Source organism: Triturus cristatus, chromosome 4_2, assembly GCF_964204655.1.
Source record: "Triturus cristatus chromosome 4_2, aTriCri1.1, whole genome shotgun sequence".
Taxonomy (NCBI): Eukaryota; Metazoa; Chordata; class Amphibia; order Caudata; family Salamandridae; genus Triturus; species Triturus cristatus.
The window spans coordinates 467240357-467267854 of record NC_140586.1 but is presented as its reverse complement, the minus strand read 5'-3'; the positions used below and the strand labels follow the sequence as shown (position 1 = coordinate 467267854).

At 43.1% G+C, this 27498-nt stretch overlaps 1 protein-coding gene across 3 annotated transcripts in view; it reads right to left on the bottom strand.

Moving 5' to 3' along the window:
* Window positions 1-9591, bottom strand: part of LOC146834561 (vitellogenin-1-like) — a 977187-nt gene extending 967596 nt beyond the window's left edge. For 2 of the 3 annotated variants that reach the window (XM_085601961.1, XM_085601964.1), the window contains exon 1: window positions 9472-9591. In XM_085601961.1, coding sequence (XP_085458087.1) covers window positions 9472-9511 — 40 coding nt within the window. In that variant the 5' untranslated portion in view covers window positions 9512-9591. The remainder of the gene's footprint in view (window positions 1-9471) is intronic. The other variant, XM_085601963.1, reaches the window with a different exon arrangement.
* Window positions 9592-27498: the final 17907 nt, after the last annotated feature.

Sequence of the window (27498 nt, the reverse complement as noted above, 5' to 3'; positions counted from 1 at the left end):
AGCACTGACCGTACAGCCTTCCAAAAGGCCTGAGGATCCTTTGAGAGGCAGGAGCCCACCATTTAATCCCACTTCTCCTCCTTCAATGCTAACTTTATTTCTTTTGTAGCTAGCTCATACAGCTTCCTGCTTTCCCTGATCACAGTCTGGTCTCTGGGATTTTGTTTTAGAGCCCTGTGCAAGGTGTTATTGGCCTCTCTGCAAGCCTGATCAAACCAAGAATGAGCCAGATTACAGGACTAGGAAATAGGTTTGGAAAGTAGATGTTTGACATTATCTAACAGGGTTGCAAAACCTTGTAAAATACGAGTTGGCTCACATGGTATGCAATTGCAACTAGACACCAGTGCATAGCTAATCGGAATTATCTGTGACATAATACTATTCATACTCGCTGTGGGCCAAACCACCCTACGCCAAGCATCTTTTTTGGATAATGCCTGGGTGGATAAAGGCTTGGGCTTCTGTCTCCTATAAGGTAGCTCTATCTTAGCAGAGATAGGGTTATGGTCATTATATGGCTGGATAAGAACCTTACAGTCCTTAATGAGGGAAGACATGCTCCGAGAGGCAAATACATAGTCAATAGTGCTTCCTGTCCCTCGTCCAGTAAAGGTGGGAATATAGTGGTCAGTCATTTTGGGCACCTTATTGACCGCAAATCTTTCTAGCAAGTGGGTAAATAAAACCCGTCCCCTAGCGTCCATCACATTTTGGTCCAGTTCAGAGGCAACTGGATCAAAGGTGGTTGGTGAGCAGGGTAATGAAAGCCCCAGTTTAGCATTAAAATCCCCCGCCACCAACAACTTAAAAGGGCCATCCGCTCGAGCCTCTCTCTCCACGAGCATGTCAATCAGCGCAAAAAGCGTTTGGAAGTTGCCTTTAGATGTAAAATTATTATTATAAAAATTTACCAGGTGCAGCTTAAAAGTATCTTTCCAGGAAAGACAGAAAGCCTGCGCCTCCCCCTGCTCCTAGAATAACTGAAAAATCATGCCAGCAATTTCCACTTTGAACCAGGCAGACAAGCACCCCTTAGCTCTGCCTGCTGTAGAAGGAATAGCGGGGAGGTTAAAACACATAAATCCATCAAAGACAATATCCTTACACTCCCACGTTTCTTGCATAAAAACTATGTCATAGGTCATGATAAAGGACCGCTATCCCTCCAATACGATCTTTGAGGCTATACCCGCTATATTCCAATTTTGGATTTTCAGACAAGCATTATCTATATGACCTTTATCATTGCGTAAACTCACACTTACCCCAAAGAGGAGGGAAAGCAGTAAGGGACCGGGGAGCAATTTATAAACAGAAGATGGATTCACAGAATCCTCCAGACTGGTCCCGGTACAAGGTCCTACGCGTGGATAGTCATTAGGTAAGGTTTTATTCATTAGTAGAATGAGACTAGGATTACAAGAAATCCTGCCCTCCTCCTCTAAGCCTGACACCAAGAGTGTGGGAATAAGTCGGGGTGAGGATGGTGTTTGGGCAGCAAGAACTAGGCTGGCAGATGATCTGTCCGCCTCCAGGGAGACGGGGTAGTTGGACACCTCCCCAAACCGTCAATTAATTTCTTCCACGCCAGCCAGTGGGGCAAATCTGTTGGACAGGTGGAGTGATAGTAAAGGGGGGGTTCCAGGCAATACAGGGTATCTGGTAAGAAAACTACCAGAAGTACCTGATTTACTCACCAGGTGCTGATAAAAGAAGCCGAGGGGGACTATCTTGATGGAACTATTTTTAACCATTTCCATTCTAGCATTGTACAGTATTTCATGGACTACCTTTGGCGAGTGAAAGTGTTCCACAATAACATCTCCATTTTTCCGCAGGCCCCTACCCCCAATGTCTCTCACCCGCCTGGCCATCAAAATGTGTCTTGAAATGTCGCAACGACCGTTAGCGTTTTTATTCAGCCAGTGAATAGATTTATTTATTAGACCTCTAATAGTATCCACATTAGTTTCTGTGAGCCTAGGCATGTTAGTCAATACGACAACGTACGTAGCTGATGCTGGAGGAAGGTCTATCACAGGAAGAACGGCCATATCTGTGGAGGATGCGACTGGAAAAATATCAGGTAGAGATGTTGACAAAGTTTCAAGTGGATGTGTAGCACCCTTACTTTGGTCCGTGGAAGTGTAGGTAAAGTCACAGGCTGAATACTGACTGGGTGCAAGTGGAAATTGAGGACCGGAGATCCGTTAACTTTGCCATGTTGGATTCAATTTTATCCAGTCGATCAAGAATGGGGCGTAGCTTAGAGTCCAAGAGATAATTTAGGCATTTATTCAGAACACCCTGTGTATTCTCATTTGACTCCACCAACCTCCCAGATAAAACACCATCTGCAGCTTTGTTTTGCAAAGGGAGATTGCTAATTTTGGCAAAACTTATCGACTTTGTGGATTTAGCGATTCTCCTCCGCTTGGTTCTAGGGCCACTTTCCCCTTCAGAGACACAGGGCTGATCACCGCCATGAGTACTTATTGAGCCAGGCACCAGCTCCCTCCAAGAACAGCCCCCACACTTGCTGGGATCAGACAAAAAGGATAAGTAGAAAGGGCAATGTGATGTCTGAGTTGCACTTTTAAATGATCATCCTAACGCTATAAGACAGTATGAACATCATAGTTATAGAGTTGTCTATATTGTAATGTTATCTGTTTCTATTAGCCTGATATTACTATAAAAATATGTAGTAGAATATCAAGCATTCCTATACACAGCACATGACATTTTGACAACAACCTAATCAGAAAAAAGAGCATGTTCAAAATTTAATATGGATTATTAAATGAATCTGTTGTCTCCTTTGCACTGGAAAATGAATACCCAAATGTACTGTATAATAAAGTTCTAGCAAACTTCACATCTTTTGGATACCCTCAAAGTAGAAAGGACTAGACACATTCATGAGAAAGGAACGGTTCGCCATAGAATTGAATTGAATTGAATAGGCTCTTATATAGCGCATGGCTGCTCGAAAGCATCCCAGCGCTCAACGAGGATCACCCAAGGACAAGAAAGGTACCATTAACTAGAGCACGGCTCTATGTCCTCGGAAAGAGCCAGGTTTTCAATTTCTGCCGGAACACAAGCAAACAAGGCTCCTGGCGAAGAGTCAGAGGAAGGGAGTTCCAAAGCTTGGAGGCATTTAATGAAAAAAGACGCCCACCAGAACGAGATCTATTTTTTCGAGGGATCACAGCCAAGTTTTGATCATTGGACCGAAGATTTAGAGAGGATTTGTGGGGTATGACCAAATTTTCTAAGATGGGAGGGCCTTTCCCATGAAGGAGTTTGTGTGTCAAAAACAAAGATTTAAAGAAAACCCGCTCTTTCACCGGAAGCCAGTGAAGGGATTTGAGAGAGGGTTTGGCTGATGTGCGGTGGTTGACACCCATTAAAAGTCTTGCCGCCGCATTCTGAACGACTTGAAGTCGCTTAGTCGTAGAGGCTGGTACTCCTAAGTACATGGAATTCCCATAATCTATCCTAGAAAGGATTAGAGATTGAACTAAGATTTTTCTGGCCCTTTCTGGCAGTTGTGGGAGGATTTTTCGTATGGTTTTTAGAATCCCAAAGCAGGTAGTAGCAACTTTTCTGGCCTGAGTTCTGAAAGTAAGTTCCGCATCGAGCCAGAGCCCAAGGCTTTTAATTTCTGATTTAGAAGTAGGGCCCGGCCCCATACACGCAGGCCAGAAGGTTGCGTTGTCAAAGCTAGCCTGCCGTCCCAACAACAACAGCTCTGTTTTCCCACCATTCAGTTTGAGGTGGGACTGGTCCATCCAGCGTGCTACAGCCTCTAGACAGTTACGCAGCTGCAGCGGAGACTGTCTAAACTGATTCAAGGAAAGCACCAGCTGAGTATCGTCGGCGTAGCTCACCAGCTGGACACCGAAAGGGGCCACAATCCCCGCCAGAGGAGCCATATACACATTAAACAACGTGGGGCTGAGGGACGACCCCTGCGGAACCCCACATTGTAATGGAACCGGACCAGAGCAAAAGTCATTCTCAAAGACCTTAAAAAATCTGTCCTCAAGGAAAGATTCCAGCCACTTAAGAGCCTTGCCCGTGATTCCCACATTACTAAGACGGGTAACCAGAGTGTAATGGTTAACTGTGTCGAAGGCGGCACTGAGGTCCAGGAGGATAATGGCTGCGCTGCCACCGTCATCCAGAATCCTCCTGGCGTCCTCCACCACCCTCAACAGGGCTGTTTCTGTTCCCTGTCCTTTCCTGAATCCAGTTTGTGATGAATGAAGCAAATTATAAGTTTCCAAAAAGGAAGCTAATTGTGAATTGACAAATTTCTCAGTAAGTTTACTGATGCCCGGTAGTAAGGAGATAGGGCGATAGTTGGAAAAATCCCCTGGGTCCAAACTAGGTTTCTTAAGTAAGGCCCTAACCATTGCTATCTTCCATTCTCTAGGCACAATGGCAGAGATCAAAGAGGCATTTACCATATTCACAATTGATTTGCTAACAGTTGGAAGGACAGCATTTAAGATGCTCATCGGGGCAGGATCACACGGGGAGCCACTCTTTATGGCATTCAGCAAGGTAGGCAGGAGATCCTCCCTGAGAGGAGAGAAAGCGGAAAGCCTAGGATGATCCGATTGATACTGACTAACAAATGGCGCTTTAGAGTCGATTGAGGAAAGTGGGGTAAGCGTATCAATGATCTTTTTAATCTTGGTACGAAAGAAAATCGCCAATTCCTCACATCGGCTAGCTGCTTCATCTGAATCAGGCCGCGGATCGGGGACTTTAGTCAGTAATTTCACTATTCTAAATATCTCCTTGGGAGCATTGGCAGAGGACTCGATTTTACTAGCAAAGAAAGCAGATTTAGTGTTAATCAGGGCGGTCTTGTATTTCTTTAGAACCACTCTGTATCTGCTTTTTTTTCACTGCTAAACTCTCTCCTCCATTGCCTCTCTTCCCTCTTACACTCTTGTTTGAGAGCTCTTAGCTCCTGGTTAAACCACGGATGCTTGGTGAGGCCTTTCTTAATTGTGATCGATTTTTAAGGCACCAACTTGTCTAAGGAGCGTTCTATCCACAGGTTGAACTCCTGATTAGCTCTCTCCACGTCTAAGTGGATTGAAGGTTCAGTATGCTTCAAGATGTTTATCCATTTAGAGAGGTCGAGCTTGGACCAATGCCTAGCTAGCCCTTTACAAAGATTTGAGGACGAGCTAGGCTGAGCCACCTTCCAACCAAAAGGAACCACCATATGGTCTGACCAGGGGACCGGGACGGGTACCTCGATGACGAGGCCAGGAATATTACAAAAAACAGCGTCCAGCAAGTTACCCTTTGAGTGAGTAGGATGTGATACCTTTTGGCTTAGGCCATAACTACCTAGATCCTTTATAACTTCTAAAGCGGCCAGATCCGAGTGTTTATTAAAATGAAGGTTAAAATCTCCCAGCACCAGAAAGTTAGAGACAGTAGTGGCTACATCCATCACTGTTTCAATCAGGTTTTCCTGAAAAAGCCCCAAAGGGCCCGGGGGGCGGTAGATCAGGAAGCCTGAAAAAGAAGTAGCTGGGGATATTGTAATAGCAAAATGAGCACTCTCACTGTCCGAAATTGAAAGCTCGAGTAAGCGGCAAGTGATGTAGTTATTATAGATCATGGCGATCCCTCCCCCGGTTTTAGCCACTCTATCCTTGTGCTGGATCAGATATCCAGGGGGCAATGACCGCACAATATCCGGATCTGAAGTAGAGCTCAGCCAAGTTTCCGTAAGAAACAGGATATCCAGAGATTTGTCGACAAGTAAGTGAGAAATCTCAACAGCATGTTTGGGCAATGAGCGGCAATTTACTAGTGCCATTTTTAAATCCCATTCACATCGACTTCTCGACTTATCACTCTCTGTAGTTCTAAATGCACAGGTCGTACACAAAAATTGTCCACGAGCTAAATTTAACGCATGATGGCAGTTCATGGGTATGTTGCTCTTTAATGATAGTAAAGACTGACGTGAATACGCAAGAGGCAATATACATACTGAAGCAGACGGTCCTGGCCCTAGGCCCGCCCGTGCGCGAACGGGCGCAAACGGGCTTACCTCTGGCGCACCTCCGGCGCTTAAACGGCGCTCCCGCTGTGCTCGACAGCTGCGCGTATCCATGAGTCGTTTAAGTAGGCTGACGACCTGACCACCGGAGCGCTAGAGCGCTAACAACAATGGCGCTCCCAAACGGCAATATCGGGACAGGGACCCGCTCTAAAAGCAGTGAAATCACCGATTTAAAGTGCAAGAAATGCGTGACTGGGGAGATAGCTCAACATCCGATGCCACAGATTAAAAGCAGGGCAGAACAAATAAAGTCCAACATAAATACAAAACGAGGGGTAAATTAAAAACCCACCACAGCAGAGGCTGTGCAAATGGCAGCGTATTCCAATAGCAAGCAGCGCTTCCAGCACCCAAGGGTACCTTGTTCTAACTGACCCACCTGAGTATGGGATTTAAGTAGGCTGACGACCTGACCACCGGAGCGCTAGAGCGCTAACAACAATGGCGCTCCCAAACGGACCTTCCTCCCCCTAATATGGCGGCAATATCGGGACAGGGACCCGCTCTAAAAGCGGTGAAATCACCGATTTAAAGTGCAAGAAATGCGTGACTGGGGAGATAGCTCAACATCCGATGCCACAGATTAAAAACAGGGCAGAACAAATAAAGTCCAACATAAATACAAAACGAGGGGTAAATTAAAAACACACCACAGCAGAGGCTGTGCAAATGGCAGCGTATTCCAATAGCAAGCAGCGCTTCCAGCACCCAAGGGTACCTTGTTCTAACTGACCCACCTGAGTATGGGATTTAAGTAGGCTGACGACCTGACCACTGGAGCGCTAGAGCGCTAACAACAATGGCGCTCCCTGGTAAGCGAGGGTGTGGGCTCAGCGCCACCTTTCTTCATATCCTTTGGGAGTGCCGCGAGGTGGCGGACTACTGGCGCCGGGTCCACACGGTTATGGGACAGGTCACTGGGGTTGTGCTGCTGCCGGAGGTGCGTCGCTGTGTCCTGAATGTGTGGGAGCCCAATGACTACAGCGCGGCTCAGACTCGGTGGGCGGCCCTAGGGAACATGATTGCCAAGAGGGACATAGCGCAACTTTGGGGCGCTCAACGGCCGCCCACCGTGTCAGTATGGAAGGAGAATATGGACTGGTGTATGTTTAGGGAGAAGACTGTGTATGTGGCCCGTGGCAAGCCGGGGGCATGGGGTAGAATTTGGGGGCAATGGAACGCGTATCGCGGAGGCATCTGTACGCCCCCCCTGGTAGACACTGATATCGCCATGTCCCCCTGACCCGTGATGGCTCCTGGCGCCTTTTGGGACAACTACATATGGACGTTCATCTCCCTTGACCCCCTCCCCCCCCCTCCGTCCCCGGCCTCCCGGTACTCCTCTCTTTCGCGGTTTGCTCAATTGTCCTGACTGGAGTTTCCCGGGGGGAGCCTGACCCGCACTGGTTTCCCTCATAACTCGCCTTTTGTTTTTTATTGTTTGTCTTTTTGTTTTTGTGATTGTTGGACTTACGCTTCCTGTTCCTCGAGAACTATCTGAAGCCACTGCGGGGCAGTGCCCTGGGATCTGATTGTAGCCTTGATATGTGTAGATTTCCTTCTGTACCTAGCGGCCGGCCCGGGTGGTTGTAGGCCCGTACTTGTAACCGAATTATTGCTCAATAAAAACTTTTTCAAAAAAAAAAAAAAAAAAAAAAAAAAACAATGGCGCTCCCAAACGGACCTTCCTCCCCCCAATATGGCGGCAATATCGGGACAGGGACCCGCTCTAAAAGCGGTGAAATCACCGATTTAAAGTGCAAGAAATGCGTGACTGGGGAGATAGCTCAACATCCGATGCCACAGATTAAAAACAGGGCAGAACAAATAAAGTCCAACATAAATACAAAACGAGGGGTAAATTAAAAACACACCACAGCAGAGGCTGTGCAAATGGCAGCGTATTCCAATAGCAAGCAGCGCTTCCAGCACCCAAGGGTACCTTGTTCTAACTGACCCACCTGAACTCTAAAATAAATAAATATGTCAGCAAACTAAAACCTAAGTCAATGCAAACCATGTTCCATATGCAGCTGAAAAATGCTCATTATTATTGTCATAAACGTATCAGGCAGGCAGATGGTTCACGCAGTTTTGGAAGAACCATCACAAGCAGAGACTGGGTTGGAAAGCTTTCCAAATTGAAATTCTCACAGCCTTCAGGATGCGTGACCATATTAAAGTGTTTTATTTAGCACTGAAGTCATGCATCAGTTTTCAGAAGAGAACATAAAGTCCTTCAAATCCCAGATAAAACTCAACACAAATATTTCTACTCTACCAATGTACTCGTATTTCAGAGCATGAAAGCTTAATTGCTATTGGTCCGCCTCACGTCCATAATTCCCCTGCTCCAAAACCTCTTTCACATTTAGGATATGGCAAGTTGTAGACGAATGTAGTCTTAGTATTCGTGGTAAATTGAGTGAGAAATACTTGGCGAACCAGATGAAGTATTGTTTACAACACACACATTTCTATTCCTTGCACGAAACTAATGCCCGTAACAGAGAGCACAAGGGTTGGTGTAGAAATTTGATGTACGCATTGCAGAGAATGTCCAGCTACCACAAGGTTTTGGCATGTTATGTTTATATATTTATTTATTTTATACGTTCATGTTTGGACATTCCTTGAGTTTAGAAGATGCATACCAAATAGCAGGGACACACATTAAAAAAAACAGGTGTAACTTGAAAGGATACCTTATTGCTGGCCAACGATCAGCATTTATGAGTGGTTTGTTCAGATGCGTGCACCCTCCTTACCCGGATCAGTTGCAAATTGTGATATTGCCCGTTTGGCAACATTTACAGCATGGGGGAATTTCTAGTTATTTGCTAACGTGGGAAGAGTTTGCTTGTTATCTTTCATCTGAGCAGGCACAAGTTAAAGCCTCCAGTGATTTCACACTTAAAAGAATTTGCAATGGTTTTACTGCACAAAAAGAACCAAATATGAGAAGGGGTGAATTAATAGTAGAACATGTTTCATTTTCATAATCACTATAGATTAAAACCTTCTTGCTTTACTCGAATTGGGATGAAATGCACGTGCACAAATGAAACACAAACATTTGCATGTATGTGTGTATATATAAAGACACTCATACGTATGTGTATCTACCATATATACTTATACTTTTTTGTAGTGTGAGTGGGTGTGCACAATTTGATATGAAATCCAAAACCTCCAAAAATTACATGTGCCTGCAAACATTCTGTCGTGTTGCCATTCAATGTTTTTTCTTCTCTCAGACTCAAAATGGCAGTAAATAATGTTAATTAAATCCGTAAAAAGTTCAAATCCTGTTTTTTTTTTTACCATATTGTTATGTAATAGTGGGTTGAATTTGTACTCACCCACAAGGGTTAACACCAGCGCCAGTGTAATTCCCCTCATCCTGTAGGGTAGGGGCGAGAGCAGAATGGAGTGCACCTTTTATAGTACAGGGCTGTCCTGGCACGTCATGACTTTGCTTTGGAACGTTCATTTGATGAGTAAGCACGATTATAAAAAAAAAAAAAAAAAAAACCTGTGCCTGCTCAGACGAAGGGCTACTGCTTCTTGTCAACGGAGAAGCTAACACATTCTAATTTAAAAAGTAACCACCAGAGCCAGATAACATAACCTGCCTCCTATTTCGCAACGTATTACTTACTGATACAATGTGTGTTTTATTTTATCTGAAGTGACGGAGATCTTGTCCGACTTATGAGACGTGCCGTAGCATATGATGCCCTGTGATAGGCGTACGGGATATCCGTCATATTTCGGTAGCGACGGAGAACGGTGCACTGCTCGGTTACTCGGCACGTGCATATGTAAACAATTGTTACTCACAAAAGTAATAATTCTGTAGTGCTAATATTACCATATTATGAGGATTGTTTACAATCGAAGGGGTGTTAAGAGTATTCAATGAATAGCATTCAATTATCATTAGTGTGGAACTATAAAAAGATGTTTAGGGATTTTTAAGCAGTGGAATGACCAAATGCGGTTAAAAAGTAGACTTTATTTGCGTTAGTAGGACAAAGGAAGAATTCCCATCAAAGGCTTAAACTCTTGGGGGCATATGAACAAGCCAGGCGATAAAATTATCGCCGCTTTAGCGGCAGAAAACTGCCGCTAAAACGGCGATAATGGGCTTGATAATATGCTCTATGGAATTCCAATTGTAGCCCATGTTAAATGTGAAGGACGTCTAACATGGGCTTCAATTGGAATTCCATAGAGCATATTATCAAGCCCATTATCGCCGCTTTAGCAGCAGTTTTCTGCCGCTAAAGCGGCGATAATTTTATCGCCTGTCTTGATAATATGCCCCTTGGATTGCTGATCACGGGAGACTCACGAAGGAAAGCTGTAAATCAGATAGAAAGAGATGGAGCTAGAAGTCAAGGGGGCATATTATCAAGACAGGCGATAAAATTATCCCCGCTTTAGCGGCAGAAAACTGCCGCTAAAACGGCGATAATGGGCTTGATAATATGCTCTATGGAATTCCAATTGAAGCCCTTGTTAGACGTCCTTCACATTTAACATGGGCTTCAATTGGAATTCCATAGAGCCGTTTTAGCAGCAGTTTTCTGCCGCTAAAGCGGCGATAATTTTATCGCCTGGCTTGATAATATGCCCCCATTTTCGGTGCAGGGAGGATCGAAGTGCCATAGAGCCCTCTGCAGACGTTGTGCCGCAGGAAGGCCCACGCCCGTAATAGTGGCCCTCAGTCTGAGTAGGACACAGGGCTTTCAGTGGGTTGAAAAAACTGGAGGGTCTCTCCTGGACAGTGTAATTAAGGGCGTGGCTTAAACACTCATAAGCTAAAAATCTGTGCTTAGCATAGCGTGCTGCCCGACTTGTATTTTGCTGTATTTGTCCTTTCCTCCAGATATATGATACAATAAGTAACATCATACCTACAACAAGTCAGGACTATTGGCTTTGTCAATGGTTTTTAGTTGCATAAGATAAATAGGCATCAACTATGGCTTGTATATAATATTGAAAAAGCTTCCACTTAAAGCCCTAGTGACACCACGACGATGTTGCTGCTCCTGAGTAACAAAACGAGAAGGGAAATCAAGAGAGAAAATTATTCTCTTTAAAGGATTTCCCTTGCCCTACAAAGCTCACCTGGCATGTCGTAACTTCTCCACTAATGAGAAGTGATCAGTGTGAGAACGTGCACATCGATGTGCCAGCTGTCCCTACAGTTGGAAAAAAACTGAGCCCGATAGAGACCCGTTTCGACGCCCCCTTTAAAAAACTGGCGGTGCTCAGCACCGGTGAGACCCGACCCACTTAAAGCCCTGGTAAGACCTATGTAAATCTGTGCAATTCAGGAGTCTCAGGGCCCTTCACCACATTCTGTATGGGCGCGTCAACAGTTTGCGTTATACCGGGAGGGTATGGGCATTTGGGACCTTGGAGAAAGGTGTCAGATGACGGTGTATGCACACTTCCCTGCTAGCATCAAAAGAGGTATGTTAGTGCTGTGGGAGATCAGCAGCCGGTGTGGCTCCCTGTTTTCAAAACTTCTCCTGCTTTCCTCCTTGTGTGGGCCAAGATGTACCTTTGTCTTTTTCATTCTGACCAGAGAGGGACGATTGTGGAGCTATCAAAACTGGTGGACTGTGCCTGTGTATGCCTACACAGTAGGTAACATGATGCAATTATAAAATGGTGAAGATACTGAGAGTGGAGTGAGGTAATAGGGAAGAGAGATCAGGAGACCTCAAAACCAAGACCAGATGACCTGGTGACCTGGAAGAATTTAGGGGAACCTGTTAAAAATAGTAGAACAGGAGAGAAGTAAGAAGTAGAAAGAAGTGGAGGAAACGCATTAGGCTTGTTTGCCTTGGTTAGGTGGGTTTAAAATAGATTAGAGGGTTCTTCAGTTGTAACTTTTAATGAATTATGGGTATTAATCTCATCATTAGCATAACAGAGTTAACAAAGCGGTACATAATACATTTCTGCCATTCATGTACTTTATGTTCACGCTGTCGTTTTGCACCTCACAGTGATAGAGCAGTCACAAGAGCATTGCAGCCTTACTCGACGTATGTGAAGAGGCAGTGCACGCAGTTAAAATAAATTTGAAGTATAGAGACAGAAGAAGTTAAAACTAGACTCACAATCCAAAGAGACACAGTACATAAGAGTACCCGGAGAAGAAGAAACAGAACTTGCCTTTGGAGACAAGGCTCTCCCCTCTTCATTGTTTGATATCATCTACAGAAAATAAAAATCAGCAAAACAGCAACCGTCCTAATCAATATACAAGACATCAGCACTACCTCCTTCAAGCCACAGTTCATTCACTCCATCTGCCCACAGTATTGCCCAGATTAACAAAACTTACACCCAATGCAGAGCAACACCTAGTGTTGCTGCTCTGCTTTGCGTGAGAAGGAGAGAGCAGGAGTGTCATATCTAAATAGATATGACACTCTCCTCCTCTCTCCCTAGCACTGGTGCACAATTAGTGTTCCAAGCGTTACACGCACACCTTTGTACCATAGTGCCCATACAGTAGAAAATACTATGCCTCAACTAACTTTAAAACACTTCACATATTGGATGTATGCTGTATAGTGCAGCACACTTGCAAAGGAGAAATAGAAGCATTTGTCCTTTTTAATGCCTGCTTTTTTAGTGGTGTCATTTTTTGGTCTACTATTGTTACTAAATAGGGTTTTTTATATCAAAAACCAGGGGTGGCTGCAAGGGATGGCCCATGCACCACCCATGGAACACACACTTAACGATCAGTATTGCACATTTTGCCCTAGAAAGTTAATACAAAAAATTAAAAAAAACATTTTATGCAGGTTTGGATAACCTTTGTGACACAACCCCAGAACAAAATGTTTGTTAATATGGCACTAAGTGTCGGGATTAGACTGTCTTCAATGTCGCTGATCACTAACGTGAAGTTCTACAATTAACTCAATTCCAATACCTGGATTGAGTGTCAGAGGAGTTGCAAGCAGCTTGTAATGGATTACGAACATCCCCCTGTGGTGCGGGCCCAGGAGGGTTCTGTCTACCTGCTAGACAGAAGGACTGGACCTCTTGGAATGGGTGGGGTGATTTCTCTGAATAAAACACTATGCAAGAAGAGGTTTATGGAACTGATGACAGGAGGCTAAATCAAACTGTCTGTGGTGAAAGGTAATTTTTATAAAGCTGTTAGCGTAAACAGAAAGGAGAGGCAACAACTAGACATATTATGCCAGCTTACCCAATTGATATAATCGTGTCTATCCAGCTCGGCTGGGGAAATCTGGAATTTATGAAGGGATAGGTTTATTGTTGTGTTCATTAGACACATCAACACATAAGAACAATCATTGAGAGTTTATGAGGTGTCTTATGTAGTAACTGTTACCTTCTTTCTCTTACCAGTCTTGCTGTGTCTAGAATATACTCCCACTCTATCAAGGAGATTCAAAATGTCACTGCATGAGCCACTGTTGGGTCTAAAGTCTATAAACAGTTATGAAGAATCAAATGAGTAGGGACCTAAGAAACCGCTTTCCAAATACTCAGAACCATCTACTTCACATCAGAGTAAGCTACAAGGGATGTTTTGGTGGGTGCTAAAGCAGAGTAAGACAATAAGACATTGTTGCTTCTATTTCAGATCAACCAACAGAGCAACCTGTGCTGAACGATGCCAAAGAGAGATTCTGAGCCAGTAAATTTCATCTTCTTTATCATCCTCATCTCCCATCTCTTATGCTGATATCAATGTGACTGCTCATCCAGTGCAAGTACGAGGTCATACTAACTCAAAAAGTGATTTGACAAACAAGCTACATAACATTTCAACTTATATGGCATTTGGAAAGTCAAGTCTAAATGCAGAGAATAGGGCTGTTCTTATATAGCCTTTAGCCCACCGTAGCAGGCTATACTGGCCATTAAAGGCACGCTCCAGTGTTGGTGAGGGCCTTTAACAAGGGAGCGGGCCATTAATGGGCAGTATAGCTCAGATATGCCAGGCTATGACTGTATTAGATCATTCCCCTCATCAGGGCAGAATGTTCTTAGTACAAAAACATGGGCCTCATGTAACCCGAGGGGGTTGAAATCACCTTGGGCTTCGTAAGGTCTTTGTTCACAGCTGTTGCTGAAAAGACAAACATTGGAATGTTGGAGCTCCGGGTTTTTACCAGCCACTAGAAGCCCGGAACTACTCCATTGTCTTCAATGGATCGCTCAACATTCCAATGTTCTAATAATAATTTATTACCATGTTGAAGAGCATTGTGCTAACGTGTCTCCAACAGGTCTCCAGGTGACAGAAGCTAGTAAGAGAGCGTCCGATTTGAAGGAACACAAATGTGCTACTGAAATTGGACAACACAATATGTGTGTCCATTCACATATCAATTCTCTGCATATTTTGAGATCTATGTATGTTCTCGACTTGGAAGAGTACCATAGGCATTTAAAATGTAAATGGTTCAGTGTTTCACAGGTGATGGAGGAAATGGAAAGAGCAGACACAATAACCTTCACAGCTAAATAACAAGGAGAGATTGTTGAAGATTTGGAAATTTCCCCAAGAAATCCTTAGGATTTATAGGTTCCCCCTTAAACCGACAACTAAAAACAAGAACCCTCAAACAGGTACTTTATAGTGAAAAATAAAATAATTTTTGCCTCACAAACCATCAAATTCCACTTCACCTCATGGTGAGAATCTATTCTGTCCCCCTAATATGAGTATCCAATTTGAGGAAGCACTGTGGTCATTTAAACCATACTTCATTACACTTTATAAACTGGGAGACTATGTAAACTTTTAGGACTGAGCTAGATTCAATGTTACATTGCTCTTCCAGTCTAGTCTAGTGTTTATAATAGCATGTGGCTACCAGGAGGCCTCCCACCTCTGCAACAGACACCATAAAGTGATAGGCTGCAGGTGAATCAGTCATGGAAAAGCCAAGCCTTCAGAGCTATACAGAAGGGAATTTTGAGCTCTAGTGAGCACAGATCCAGCGGCAGGGCGTTCTAAAGTTTAGGAGCCAAAAACAAAGTGGAAAGCCCGTGCCATCGGGATGCAAGCTGAAGAAGATCTGAAGGGTTCTCCCTGGCCTGGATTGGGAGAATAACAGTCTCAATAAAGAGAGCCCTTTATTGTTGACTGCCCTATGCATAATGAAGCGTGTCTTACATTGGTATCCAACCCACAAATACAAACCACGAGCTCTGCTGTGGCTGCACAGAACAAGAACAAAAGAACCTGATGTTCTGAAAATAATCTTTGACTCTCTATATTATGCATTTAAAAATCAGATAATTGTAGCCACAGTTTCTGTGGAAAGGACATCAAGACACAATAAAAGACTTAGACACATTTAGTTAATTTGGTTATTGTATTAAATATCCAAAATCAATGCATATAAGTAACATTTTAAGAAGCTCAGTCATGAGTCTCACAGCCCGAAATAAAAAATCACACATCTAGTCAAAGTAAATCTATTGCTAAATACAGATCCATAGGAGGAGGGTTCCAATCGTTAGAGATTCCTACTACCAACAAAGGGAGAAGGATGATTTTGCAAGGGATCTATTACCATGGGCAAAGGGATCAAGTTAAAGTCCACTGAGAAAAATTCCATGGACAAGGAGAATGGAGCATACATTGGGAAAGTTGAAGACTGGTCTCTCTCCAAACTGCTCCAAATCGTCCAACAGGCAAGCTCATCAGTATGGGCAAAAATGCAAGAGGCTTGATAGAGAACATCCGGCAGGCAGGCTGGGGCAAGGAAAGTGGAATGGGGGTAGCCAGGTCTCCCTCTTCCTAAGAGCATCACTTTTAATAGTCCAAATTGTCCATGGTGATATCAATAGTCACCCTAATATGGTCTGATCATCATGAGACCATTCGTCCATTCTCCTGGTACGAATTGACACTCCAGTATACTTTGCCAAGCTCATCATTGCAAAAGACTCCATTCCATCCTCACAAGTTAGTTAACAAAGAGCTTATTTGCTTTGTTACTCTCCATGGATATAGTCCAAAGGTTAGGTTTCCACCGTTCATACACAAAGAAATGGTGTAAGAAAGTCTCTTGTTGCATAAAGAATGTTGCATGAACAAGAACAAATAAAGCAAAATTTGAGGAAACGTATCAAAATCCATTTACATCAGGACATGAAGTAATGCAGCCTAAGGGGAAAATCCATTCAAATGCTTCTCAAAGTTAACATTTCTTAATTAGTATAAACTCCTCAATAAGAATAAGTATAATAAAATGGATCAAACATATCATACATAAGCATTTTGTAAGGGTCTCACTGATTGTTGCACAGAAATGGTCAACTCTTATTGTGCCCTACTACCACAGCAACATGCAAACAATTTCTAAAAATCATTAAAATAAAATAATTGTTATTATTAAAAGATCTTTGTAATGTTACGCATTTATACTAAAAGTTTCAATCATAAAGGACATTGCATACATGAATTGCACCACCGTCGAGTTTCTTAAGGCGCTTTGCAATGAAGTCAATATAAATGCTAATTTTCTTCATTAATTTTCATGATATCTTTGTTAAGAATATAAGATAATCAGTTACTAAACATCTTAAATTCACTATTTGATTAATCCCACTGTTTCTACCTAGTCAGGCACACTTTTATGGTACTGGTACTTCAACTTTTCTCAGTTTCAGTGCCTTTTTTCTAGATGTGTGCAAAGGGAACATTTGTGTTTCCATTGTCAAGATTGGTTTATGTGTCGTGTAAAGCATGGCCAGCTTTTACGCTGCCTCAATAAGAACAAACAACTAACAAGTAAACAATTTGAGGGCACACATACATATTACTGGTGCAATGTCTTTTAAACTGATCAGTGAATGTGGCGTGAAATGAATATTCATGTGGGTTCAAATAATTCTTAACAGTTCTTTTCAATGGGTTTGATTACTAATTCACCTATTTTGTCCCAGTTCAGGACAACTTTTTCTAATAATTGGCAGCAAGGCCTCAGATCTGCAGCAACAAAGGGTAATCAGCAGACTTAGGCCAGTTGGGTAGGTACTGCAGGATTTCCTATGAATGTGTAAGGGGGAAATGTGTGGGGAACAGCTTACAAACTGAGTATTTAAGCTTTTTTATGCAGGTGACCAGTTAATGACACTTGCACAAGGTGAAGGGGGGAGGCCGGGCCGTCGTCTTTCTGAGGAAATTCTGCTTTATTGGTTAAATGTATTAATGATTACCGAAGTTCAGCTGTCATCATGGAACAACTTTCACAATAAAGACAAGTTTGGAAAATAAATTAACAATATTTGAGGGAACACCTTAGATCACGTTTAAATACAAGAGATGCGTACAGCATATAAAAAAGTCAATTCTTAGAATTTCACCAAATCCAGGTTTGGCATCACTGGTCAGTTATGTAATAATATTGGGTGTGGCTATTTTGAGTTATAACAGTTCTGTACAGGTTGACAACTAATAAAAAAGGATGATAGGAAATATTAATCCTGATCAACCAGTAGCTTATGTAGCAAGCCTGTCTTTGTGACATTTGGTGGGCTCAAAATCGGCAATATTTCCGGTGTGTTTTAGTTTTGCAGTATCTGATTTATTTAGCAATTCAACAACATTACTCAAGAACAAATATGTTGTTATATTTCATCCTCCTTCTCCCCACGTAGTTCCAGAATTATTTTACCATTAGTGCTATTCAATCATGCAATGACCATTCGAAAAACGTAATCTAGCCTTACATATGCTAATTACTGGCAGTGCATGCTATCAGACTTCAGTCGGATGCTATTGGGTTTGAGCACCAACATTTGCCAGAATGTTTGAGTATCAATTTAGACAGCACCCTACTGCCCTTCTCTTGCCATGCATTCTCTGGAACTCTTGCCACCTGCCTGCTCACTGTTTGTGTCTATTTGCTTGCAGGCACGTTTTCCAGGTAAGGCTAAGGCATTAGAGTGCTTGTGTGTTCCAGAACTGGACTGACGAGGTCACAGAACAGAGCTATTGGAATACATAACTCCTGTACCCATTTCCTGCCGCAGTGACAAGATTTACCAAGGAATCTGCGGTCTCCACTCCAGTGGTGACTGAGAAACTCACTGTGCTTCAGGGTTGTGTTATACACCTCAAAGCCCCCCTTGTAAGGTTGCAGACTAGAAAGCTGTGGACTTCACCTAAGGATGCCTGGAAGGGCTGACTAGGCACAGCTGGAATGAGAGAGTTGAGCAACTACCCAGGAGTGTGCTTGCACAAGGAATGAAGTACTTAGCAGCAGGGTTGCATGAAGGAGCAGAGGCAACACAAACCAAAGACGTGCACTGCCCCATCAGGAAAGGAGCTGTACTACTATGTGAGGATGAAACCCAGAGATCCTGCAATGGAATGAAAACAAGCATGTCCAGAGATGCAGTTACTGAGGAACTTGCAAGCTAAAGTTCTGTTGCAGAACTAAAGCACCAAGAAGCCCTGCAATGCTAAAGAAGAGTGGACAGAGGCTGACAAGTTCCATTAAACCATTATACATCTTTGCAACTCTGCAGCCTCCTTTACTGGTGCAAACCCTGCCTCCTCTTGGCACGTGCAATGAATGTAGAAGTGTATTTTTTTAGGAAGTTTTATATGGCGCAAACTTGACCCAAAGGTATCAGGCATCAGAGCGCTTTACACGAGCACCAGTTGCATAACATGAGGACAAATTCATTTTTTGTTAGGCACGGGGAGATTAAATGATTTGCCCAGAATCACAGAATGTTGCTTGCCGAGTCGCGAACCCCGTTCCCCAGATTTGAGGTTGACCGCTCAAGCCGTTAGGCCAACTCCTCTCCCCATTGATCATGCTACAAACAGATGGGCAGGGCAGAGTCATTGCTCCTCGCACTTCATGGACCATGCAGGCCACACTATTTCAAACTACGTGGCCCCATTAATAATCACAGACAATGCCTACACTACCAACGAATTAAGTGAAACAACAAATAAGGTACTGTGCAAACCCAGGAGAGCCGAGGAAAGAGGAAAGAAGAGACTGCTACTAATGGGAACATTGACAACTATTGACATGCACTCGTGGCAGTATCCTGCCTAGAATCTCTCTGGCTGCCAAATCTCTTGTGAGGGGTCCCCAGTGATTGATCAAGGGCTACTGTACACAAATACCATAAAAGGATGTTCTCCGGTAGCAGCATAGCTTTCCTTCTTCAAAATTGCAGAGATACAGTAAAAATAGCTAGTATAATTAGTTACCATTGATCACATATGTACTATATTAGGTTGTGTTTGTTTTAGAGTAAAACGATTTTTATCTTCCAGAGAAGAGGCTTTGACTAGATATTGAATTATTTACTTGTGTTGGTTAACTTGTTGAGGGCTGGGCTTCTAAATCCACACCCCTTCTCTAAGTAAGCATCGCACTGTTGCACTGTTCAAGTTTGCTACTTTGAGTGTCAAATGCTAAAGGGATTGACTTGTACTTAGCTTTGGGTCCAATGACAGGATTAAGTCCCTGAATACCAGTAGTAAATGGCTATAACTGACACAGTCCTAGGCCAGAAACCACTAGCTACCCTGGGTCTCCTGAAAAAGGGTCCCACATATTTACATAAGACGATTGTTTGCGCTGTTGTAAAGTTTCTGGGACACGGGGACAATTCGAAGGATTTTGCTAAAAGATTATTGCACATGTTTTTAAATTTTCTTTTATCTCTTATTAGTTTTTAGAATGCTTTTTAATAAATTCATCTGCTTATGTTTTATGTTTATTTGGCAATAACTAATCATCTTTTAGTGTTCAATTAACTCTAGAACCTAGCCAGCATAGCGGGCCATGTCATCCATCTTTGGAATAGGCAGAGGTTGACTCAGATCGATATGTACACTCATATTTAACCAAATTCTTTAATGAATTTTAGATTCAGTATCGATAGATATTTTCTACCAGGTTATTCATTTTATTATGAATGTTTTTTAAAATTGTTCTGTATGAATTTTATTTCATTTGCACTTTTATGGTCTGTGACAGAAATAAAGTTTAATGAGTTGAGTTGCGATTATAAAATTGAATTTAACCTCTTGATTGACATGATTTCCCCCACAGTGCTAAGCCCATTTTTGGAGGTTAGGGGTACCACGTATTTGACCCTTCTTAACTTTTTTTTTCTTTTTACATAAAAGGTATCCAAGCTAAATGTGCCTCCTTTTTTCCCAACATCCTGGGGATTTGAAAAGTAATCAGGGTTTGTAGATTCTCCTGGATGAAACTGAGAAAATATCCAAAATATAGCTGCATTTTGGGAAAATAGTGAAAAGTGCTGTGCAAGAAAGAGTATTCTGTTTAGAAAAAGGCAATAAAGAAAATATTTGCTATGCTAGGATTGCTATCTTCCCAGGTTGTGAGGAAATATGAATTTTTATGATCAATTGTGTCCCCTATCTTAGACCCCAACGGCTCCATGTACATGCTACAAGTACATGTATGTTCCCTCCACTTCAAGCTATGAAGACGCAAATACAATTGTGTCCAACGTCAACATGTCCTCTTTCAGATCCGCCCTGAATGGGTCGAATATTCCGTTCCTAAGTATGCCTTGCCACCGTCTTTATATGGTGTACTTTTCACGTTTTTCAGCTCTGGCAAGTTAGGCCCTGAATTCTGCCATCGAGCCTTTTCCTGCCTTCTGCCTCTGAATGCTCCAGCCTGGACCTGCATCTGTATCCATGACCTTTGTCTTACTTCCTGCGCGGCTAACGGTGCCTAGCCCGGCCTGTTGCCTGCCAAAACTGTATTCAGCCTTCAAGTTATCTGCTCCGCTCCTCGAGAAATACATTCCTGCCTGGAGAAGGAGGAATTTAAACATGACCCATCTGCAAAGGAGAAAGCCTAGCCTTTCTGTCTCTTTTTGTGTGATTACAAAGCTCACGTCAGTGAAAAGCCCATAGCCCCCGTGCAAGACCTCTGCAGTAAATGAAGTAAATGAAGAAATAGATGCCACATCGGCTCTTGGTGATGAGCAACCTATGTCACAAATCAGTCCCTGCTCCAGACATCGGATATCAGATAATACAAGATGTGCTGGTCGTTCTGACACTGAAGGCCTCACTCACTGAAGGCCTCACTTCCAGACTTGTCCGGTTGCATAGCAACCCTCCCCACGTCAGTTACACGTCATGCTCGAGTTGAGCACAAGTAAGGCAAAGTTCCAGTACAATTCCAGCAGATCACGCAACCCCCTCCAGGTATCCACCCACCTATGACAAATTACCTATTATCATCAAGTGGACGCCCACATGGACGCCCACCTTCACGCCTACTTACACGCCCACATGCTCTTATCTCATTCTCTCTTGCTCTTTTGCTTACGTACAATTGAGAAATGTATATATACTGTACTCTGTGAATAATGTTTTGAGAATATTGAGAATACTTTTGAGTCCCTTCCAGATCCTTTGTGGTGATGGTAATATTCTCCCTTTGACTCGAGTTATTGGAATAAAGCCCTTTATGAACCTGATACCACAGACTCAGCCTCTTGCTTTATGCATGATCTTATTTATATACTGAAATTCTGAGAGCGTAATATTTTATTCACGACATAATGGCGCCCGAACAGTTCAATCTCTTTCCCCACACGCCGGAGATGACGGTCCAGTTTTGCCCCCTTCCATAGCCGTGACGGACTTCAAGCGCGCACGTCGCGGGTCTTCCCGCCAACTCCCTCAGGCCAACGAAGGGGACGGACTGCGACCAGGCATCCAGACGAGGCGGTGAGGAACGCAGATTGTCATACCCAGAGCCCACCTGCGAGAGAGCTGTGTCCGAGGTATACAGAGGCCCACCAGATTCCGAAGTTCCGAAGTATCCACGTCACGAGTCGAGTCGAGTCCAGTCTGGTCTAGTCCAGTCCGGAGTTTCCGAGGCCTTCTGTTCCGTTCCGTGCTTCCCGGTGAGTACCGTTGCTGGGGACGCATCTAGACGTGCACATTGGTTTGTGCCGGTCAAGACAGGTTTGGGTACACAGACCTGGTCTGCACTGTTTTAGCAGTGTATCTGTACTGTTTAGCAGTACATCTAGTATTATGCAGTTAGCTAGTTTTATTCTAATTATCGTTGTTCATTTTAAAATGTTTTAATGTGTTTTAAATGTCGTGGTATGAGTGATTGTTCGATCATCATTACTGTGTTTATTGTATTAATTGTGTTCAAGTCCGAGTAAGAATAAAGTAGCAAGGTTACTCTCAAAATTAAGACAGATAAAAACTAGAAAAGGAATACTCGAGGAAGCCGTTCCCATTCCACCTAGGGACACTCCAGGGTACTTTATGTACCATAAACATGGCCTAGATGCCGTATTATATCTCGATTTGTGGGTGGACTACACCAAGGATTTAGCAGAGAATAAGAGATGGCCCGCTGTTGGGACATGGGATGCAGATTGCATCATGAGAGTAGAAGAAGCATTATGGAAAAAGAAAGCCAGACAGTCACAGGAAAATGCCATTGAATTATGGCGTAAAGAATCGCATAGACGCATAGAGAAAGCGCTCAGAAAAGAAGAGAAAAGTAGGGAGGATTCAGACAAAGCCCGAGAAAACGTATTAGTTGAGGAAGGTATCCGAGTAAAAGCAGAACAAGTAGACAGACAACGAAACACTCTTATGAAAGAGAAAATGTAGACCAGCTCGGAAGGATGCCATTGAGTTTTGGCGCAAGGAGTCACATAGGAGGACAGAGTAAGTGTTTCACGAAGCAGAGAGAAGTAGACTGGAGTCTGGAAAAGCCAAGGAAAAGATGTTACAGGAGGAAGTGGAGCAGGTAAAATGAGCGCAGGCTGACAGAGAAAGAAATACTGACGTTGCTGGTATTTATCCCGTCCTTTCAGAGGACCTAGCAAGAGTGGCCCCAGTAGAAAGACCAGTTAGAGTGCCACCGCAAGTACCACGATACATATAATAATGATATAGTAGCCCAAAGGTTCTTGAGCCTCCCACCAAACGAACAGCGCATAGCTGGTGTTTACATGGTCCAACATTTGACTACGTTGTCAATAGGAAATTGAGAGGGGTGTAGCTAGAGAAGGAGCAACACCTGTGATTTGATGACACCCCTAATGTACAAAGTGTTAACGAAAAAATAATTAGTGAAAAGTTTAGCTTGAAAAAAGAATTGTGGGTATTTCGAATTTGCAAATTGTTCAAGAATACAGGTTTGTGTTCTTGGTGGTCCAGTGAGCCAATGTGCTGGGTCAAGTCGGTAAGATTATGACCCCCTGAGTGCAAATTGTATGTAAAAATAATTTTTCAATTGGGCGAATTATTGCAGTTTTTATGGAATTGAGTAGTCTTTTTGTCTTTGACAGCTTCAGAGTGAGGAGAAGGTGGGGGCTGTGTAGAGCAGAATGTGATACAGAAATCGGAGATAGATTCTGACCTTGTAGCCAGTGTAGGTGGGGGCCGGTGAGAGGAGCAGAACAAAGGCACTGCTTAGAAAGCTTCTCTGACATCGCATCTGTGTAATGCCTGCAGCCGGAGAGCCTTGGGGGCCAGGAGTAAGAAAAAAAAAAAGATGGCTGGCAGCCCAGGCTCAAGCCGCACTGAGGGGCTATTTTTAGCTTCTCTGATAAGACAGGGCAGCTGAGAAATGTAAGTCGAGAAAGATTCCCTTGTTCTATTCTGTGCAAAACCAGTGCCCCGGGGAAATGTCTATGGAGAAGATTTGTTTTATTTTTTAGCAAATGTTATATTGCTTCTGGCCAGAAAGTAAAATGTTGCTCTTGCTTGGAATTTTAAGGGCTATATGCCTATATAAAAACGATTTTCAAATTCAGACATTTTTGAATTGTGGCCACAAGCTGCCACCAGTTGCATTGGATAAATGATCCAGTGGTTACGGGTCTGTGAGGAAAGATGGGAGATGCATCTTCGACTAGGACATGAGGGTACATTGTGTACGAAGATTCATAGCTCATTTTTATAAAAAAAAGACAGGTTCGTGTGTTCTTCATTTTTGATTATTGTTGCTGATCCTGTGTGTCAGACTTGACACGGTCATCATTGGGATGACCCACTGTCAGATGGGGGTGTATAGGGCAGGTAAATCAGTTATTGATTATAAGCCTGACAAATTAAGCAGGCCAGAATGTTCGCCTCTGAGCTGTAGGTACTGTAATTGCGCATCACTGCTCATTTATATATGTTAGTGTAATTGTCTATGCTTTCTGTGCTTGGTATACTGATGGCTTGGCATATGTATTTTATATATGTTTTGTTTTTGTGTTGTATTGACCAGTATGTTTAGCATTAATACAAGTTCTCCTGGGCGTTACAGAGATGGTCGTGACGACGTAAATCTTTGCGCTGCGCTTGGCTGGATCTTGTTCACAATTACTAAATTTCACAGACATGATATTACCTTTATCATGCTGTCAAAATAGCAGACAACACGTTATCAGTGTATGTCTAATTGGTATTGGAGATGAATAAAAGAAGAAAAATGTTATGCAAGACTAGAATATGTATCACATGACTGCCTTTCTCTTATAGACAGGCAGCCTCGGTCATATGTTTCCAGATTGGACATTAAGGAACCATTATGATCTGTGCACTCGCATCTTAACTCTTGAAAGGCCTGTTTTAAATAAGGACTGCCACCCCAGAGTGACAAATGAGGCTCGGTATTTAGGGTAATGAGAAAATATCTGACAGGATTTCCTTTTTAAAGTTTGCTTTAGTAAGCTCATTCTTGTAAATGGTGGCGCCACAAGTTGACATGTTTTTTAATTAGGCTATTAGGTTTGAGCCTCTGAAGGGAGACGTTTGAATATGAAAGGCGAGGGATGCAGTTTATTGTATAGGTGGAAATTATTGCAAAATGACTGATTTCTTTAGCAGATAAATTATTAATTATCAACATTAACAACTGTTCTTAAACTTGGTTTTCCGAATATTTAGGTAATTTAGCATTCCTATTAGGGCCTCCTAGCATTAATATTGACTTCAGGTTGGTGTAGGTTCATGTAATAGGGACATTTGCATATGAGATGTCATTTGGCCAGCTTATGAGCTAACTCAATGAGGTTTGTACATTAATTTGAAGGATTTCTCGCCGTTTCAAATACGCTGTGTATCTCCTATAATTTTGCTTACGCCCAGTAGCTACACACAGGGCTTAATAGTGTTGACAAGACACAGGGTTTGATAGTGTTTGACAGCAGTGAAATCTGTTTCAGATTTCCTCCTGTCAAAAAGGGGGGAAGGAGGAGAATATTGGCTTTCTGCTGGCCCCTGAGGAGGTTCGCTTCCCGCTAGCCCTTTAAGAAATTAAGCCCCTTAGAAATTAGCCCCCTTAGAAATTAAGCCGAGGAAATAGGTATGGTGCTTTCCCCTTTTTCTCATGTTTTATTGTGATCTTTCAGGGGAATTAGTTGTGGGCACCGGAACGTATTCAATTGATTTCTGGTTTTTCACAGCCCAAGACACAAAAGGAGGTACGTGCATTCATTGGCCTCACTTCATATTGCAGGCAGTGGATTCCCCAGTATGCTTACATAGCCAAGCCCCTAATACAGTTGACGACACAGGAGGCAGTTTCTACTAAAGTCCTCTCTTGGACACAAGAACACACTGTGGCATTTGAAGAATTAAAGAGAGCTTTATGTCAAGCACCAGTTTTAGCAAACCCTGATTACAACAAATCGTTTATGCTTTTTGTGACAGAGCGGGATGGAACAGCACTATCTGTCCTAACACAAGATCATGCAGGAAAACACAAGCCCTGTGCTTATTTTTCTAGTACATTAGACCCAGTAGCACAGGCTTTGCCTGCGTGCCTAAAATCAGTTGCAGCAACGGCCTTAGCCATAAGACAAAGTGACTCGATAGTGCTGGGCCACCCTCTGACAGTACAAGTAACACACGCAGTAGAGGTTCTCTTGAACCGGACACAAACACAACACCTGACTGTAGCTAGACTGACAGGCTATGAGCTAACGTTATTTCAACCACACATAGAGATCAGACGATGCAACATACTGAATCCCGCTACCCTTTTGCCCTCCAGTACAGAAAGCGTTTCACCACACGACTGTGTTGAAGTAATACATACCGTGACTAAACCAAGACAAGACTTGACAGACGTTGCACTCCCAGACCCCGACCTAACACTATAAGTTGACGGCTCATGCATGAGGACAGGGGCGGGAGAATTAGTGGCAGCATATGCAGTGACTACTGATACTGTAATAATAGAGACTAAAAGAATAGACATATTGTCAGCACAAGCAGCAGAGCTCATCGCCCTGACACAAGCGTGCATAAGAGCTAAGCACCTGAGAGTAAACATTTACACCGATTCTGTGGCGAGAAAGAGGTTTCTTGACCTCTCATGGGGCCAAGATACAGCATGGCCCCCTTATTCAAGCCCTACTGGAAGCAATACATTTACCAACAGCCATAGCTATCCTAAAATGTAAAACACATACTAGAGCCACAGATACCATTTCCCAAGGCAATTATCTGGCAGACCGAACTGCTAAACAGACAGCTCAGACCCCACTAGACATGACAAAGTTACAGGTTCAATCAGTGTCCAACGCCATGACAGTTAGGGATCCTTCCAAGGATGTACAAGACATACAGACACATGCTACTATGGACGAATTAAAGAAATGGTCGGAACAAGGAGGGGTACTGACTGATCAGGGTTGGATGAATAAGGGCAAATCCACATGGTTTCTTCCTGATTCGATGGTACAAGTGATTATAAATACCGCACATAGTCCTGCACGCTTAGGAGAGAAAGCAATGATAGATAGCTTACAGAATATATGGTTCAACAAGCTCCTGCGTGCAGCAGCGAAACAAAAGGTCAGAACATGTATGATCTGTTGCCAATTCAATCCAGGTAAAGGCATTCCGATGGAACAAGGTGGATTCCATCCACCTGACCACCCTTTTGAAGTGCTCCAAATGGATTATATCCAAATAAACAGATGTAGAGGTTACAAATATGTCCTGGTACTAATGAAGCAGGTGTCCCTTCTGTTAGGGTATACCTGGAAATTCCATTGTGTGCGACATCCTGAAGCAGCAGGCCTTGTAGAAAGACATAATCAGACATTGAAAATTAGACTAGCAAAGATTTGCGCAGACAAAGGTGTAGATTGGATGGTAGCCCTACCGGTTGCCCTCTTTTACATGCGAATGGTAGCTCATTCTAGAACAGGCTTATCTCCCTATGAAGTGGTCTTTGGTAGACCACCGAATATGTGGGGCACTCCAATGCCTAAAAAGATTACTGATGTTGATAGTAACATGCTGACAGATTACCTGGCTTCCTTGATGTCTGCACTACTCTCTTGTTGTTCGCAGGTTG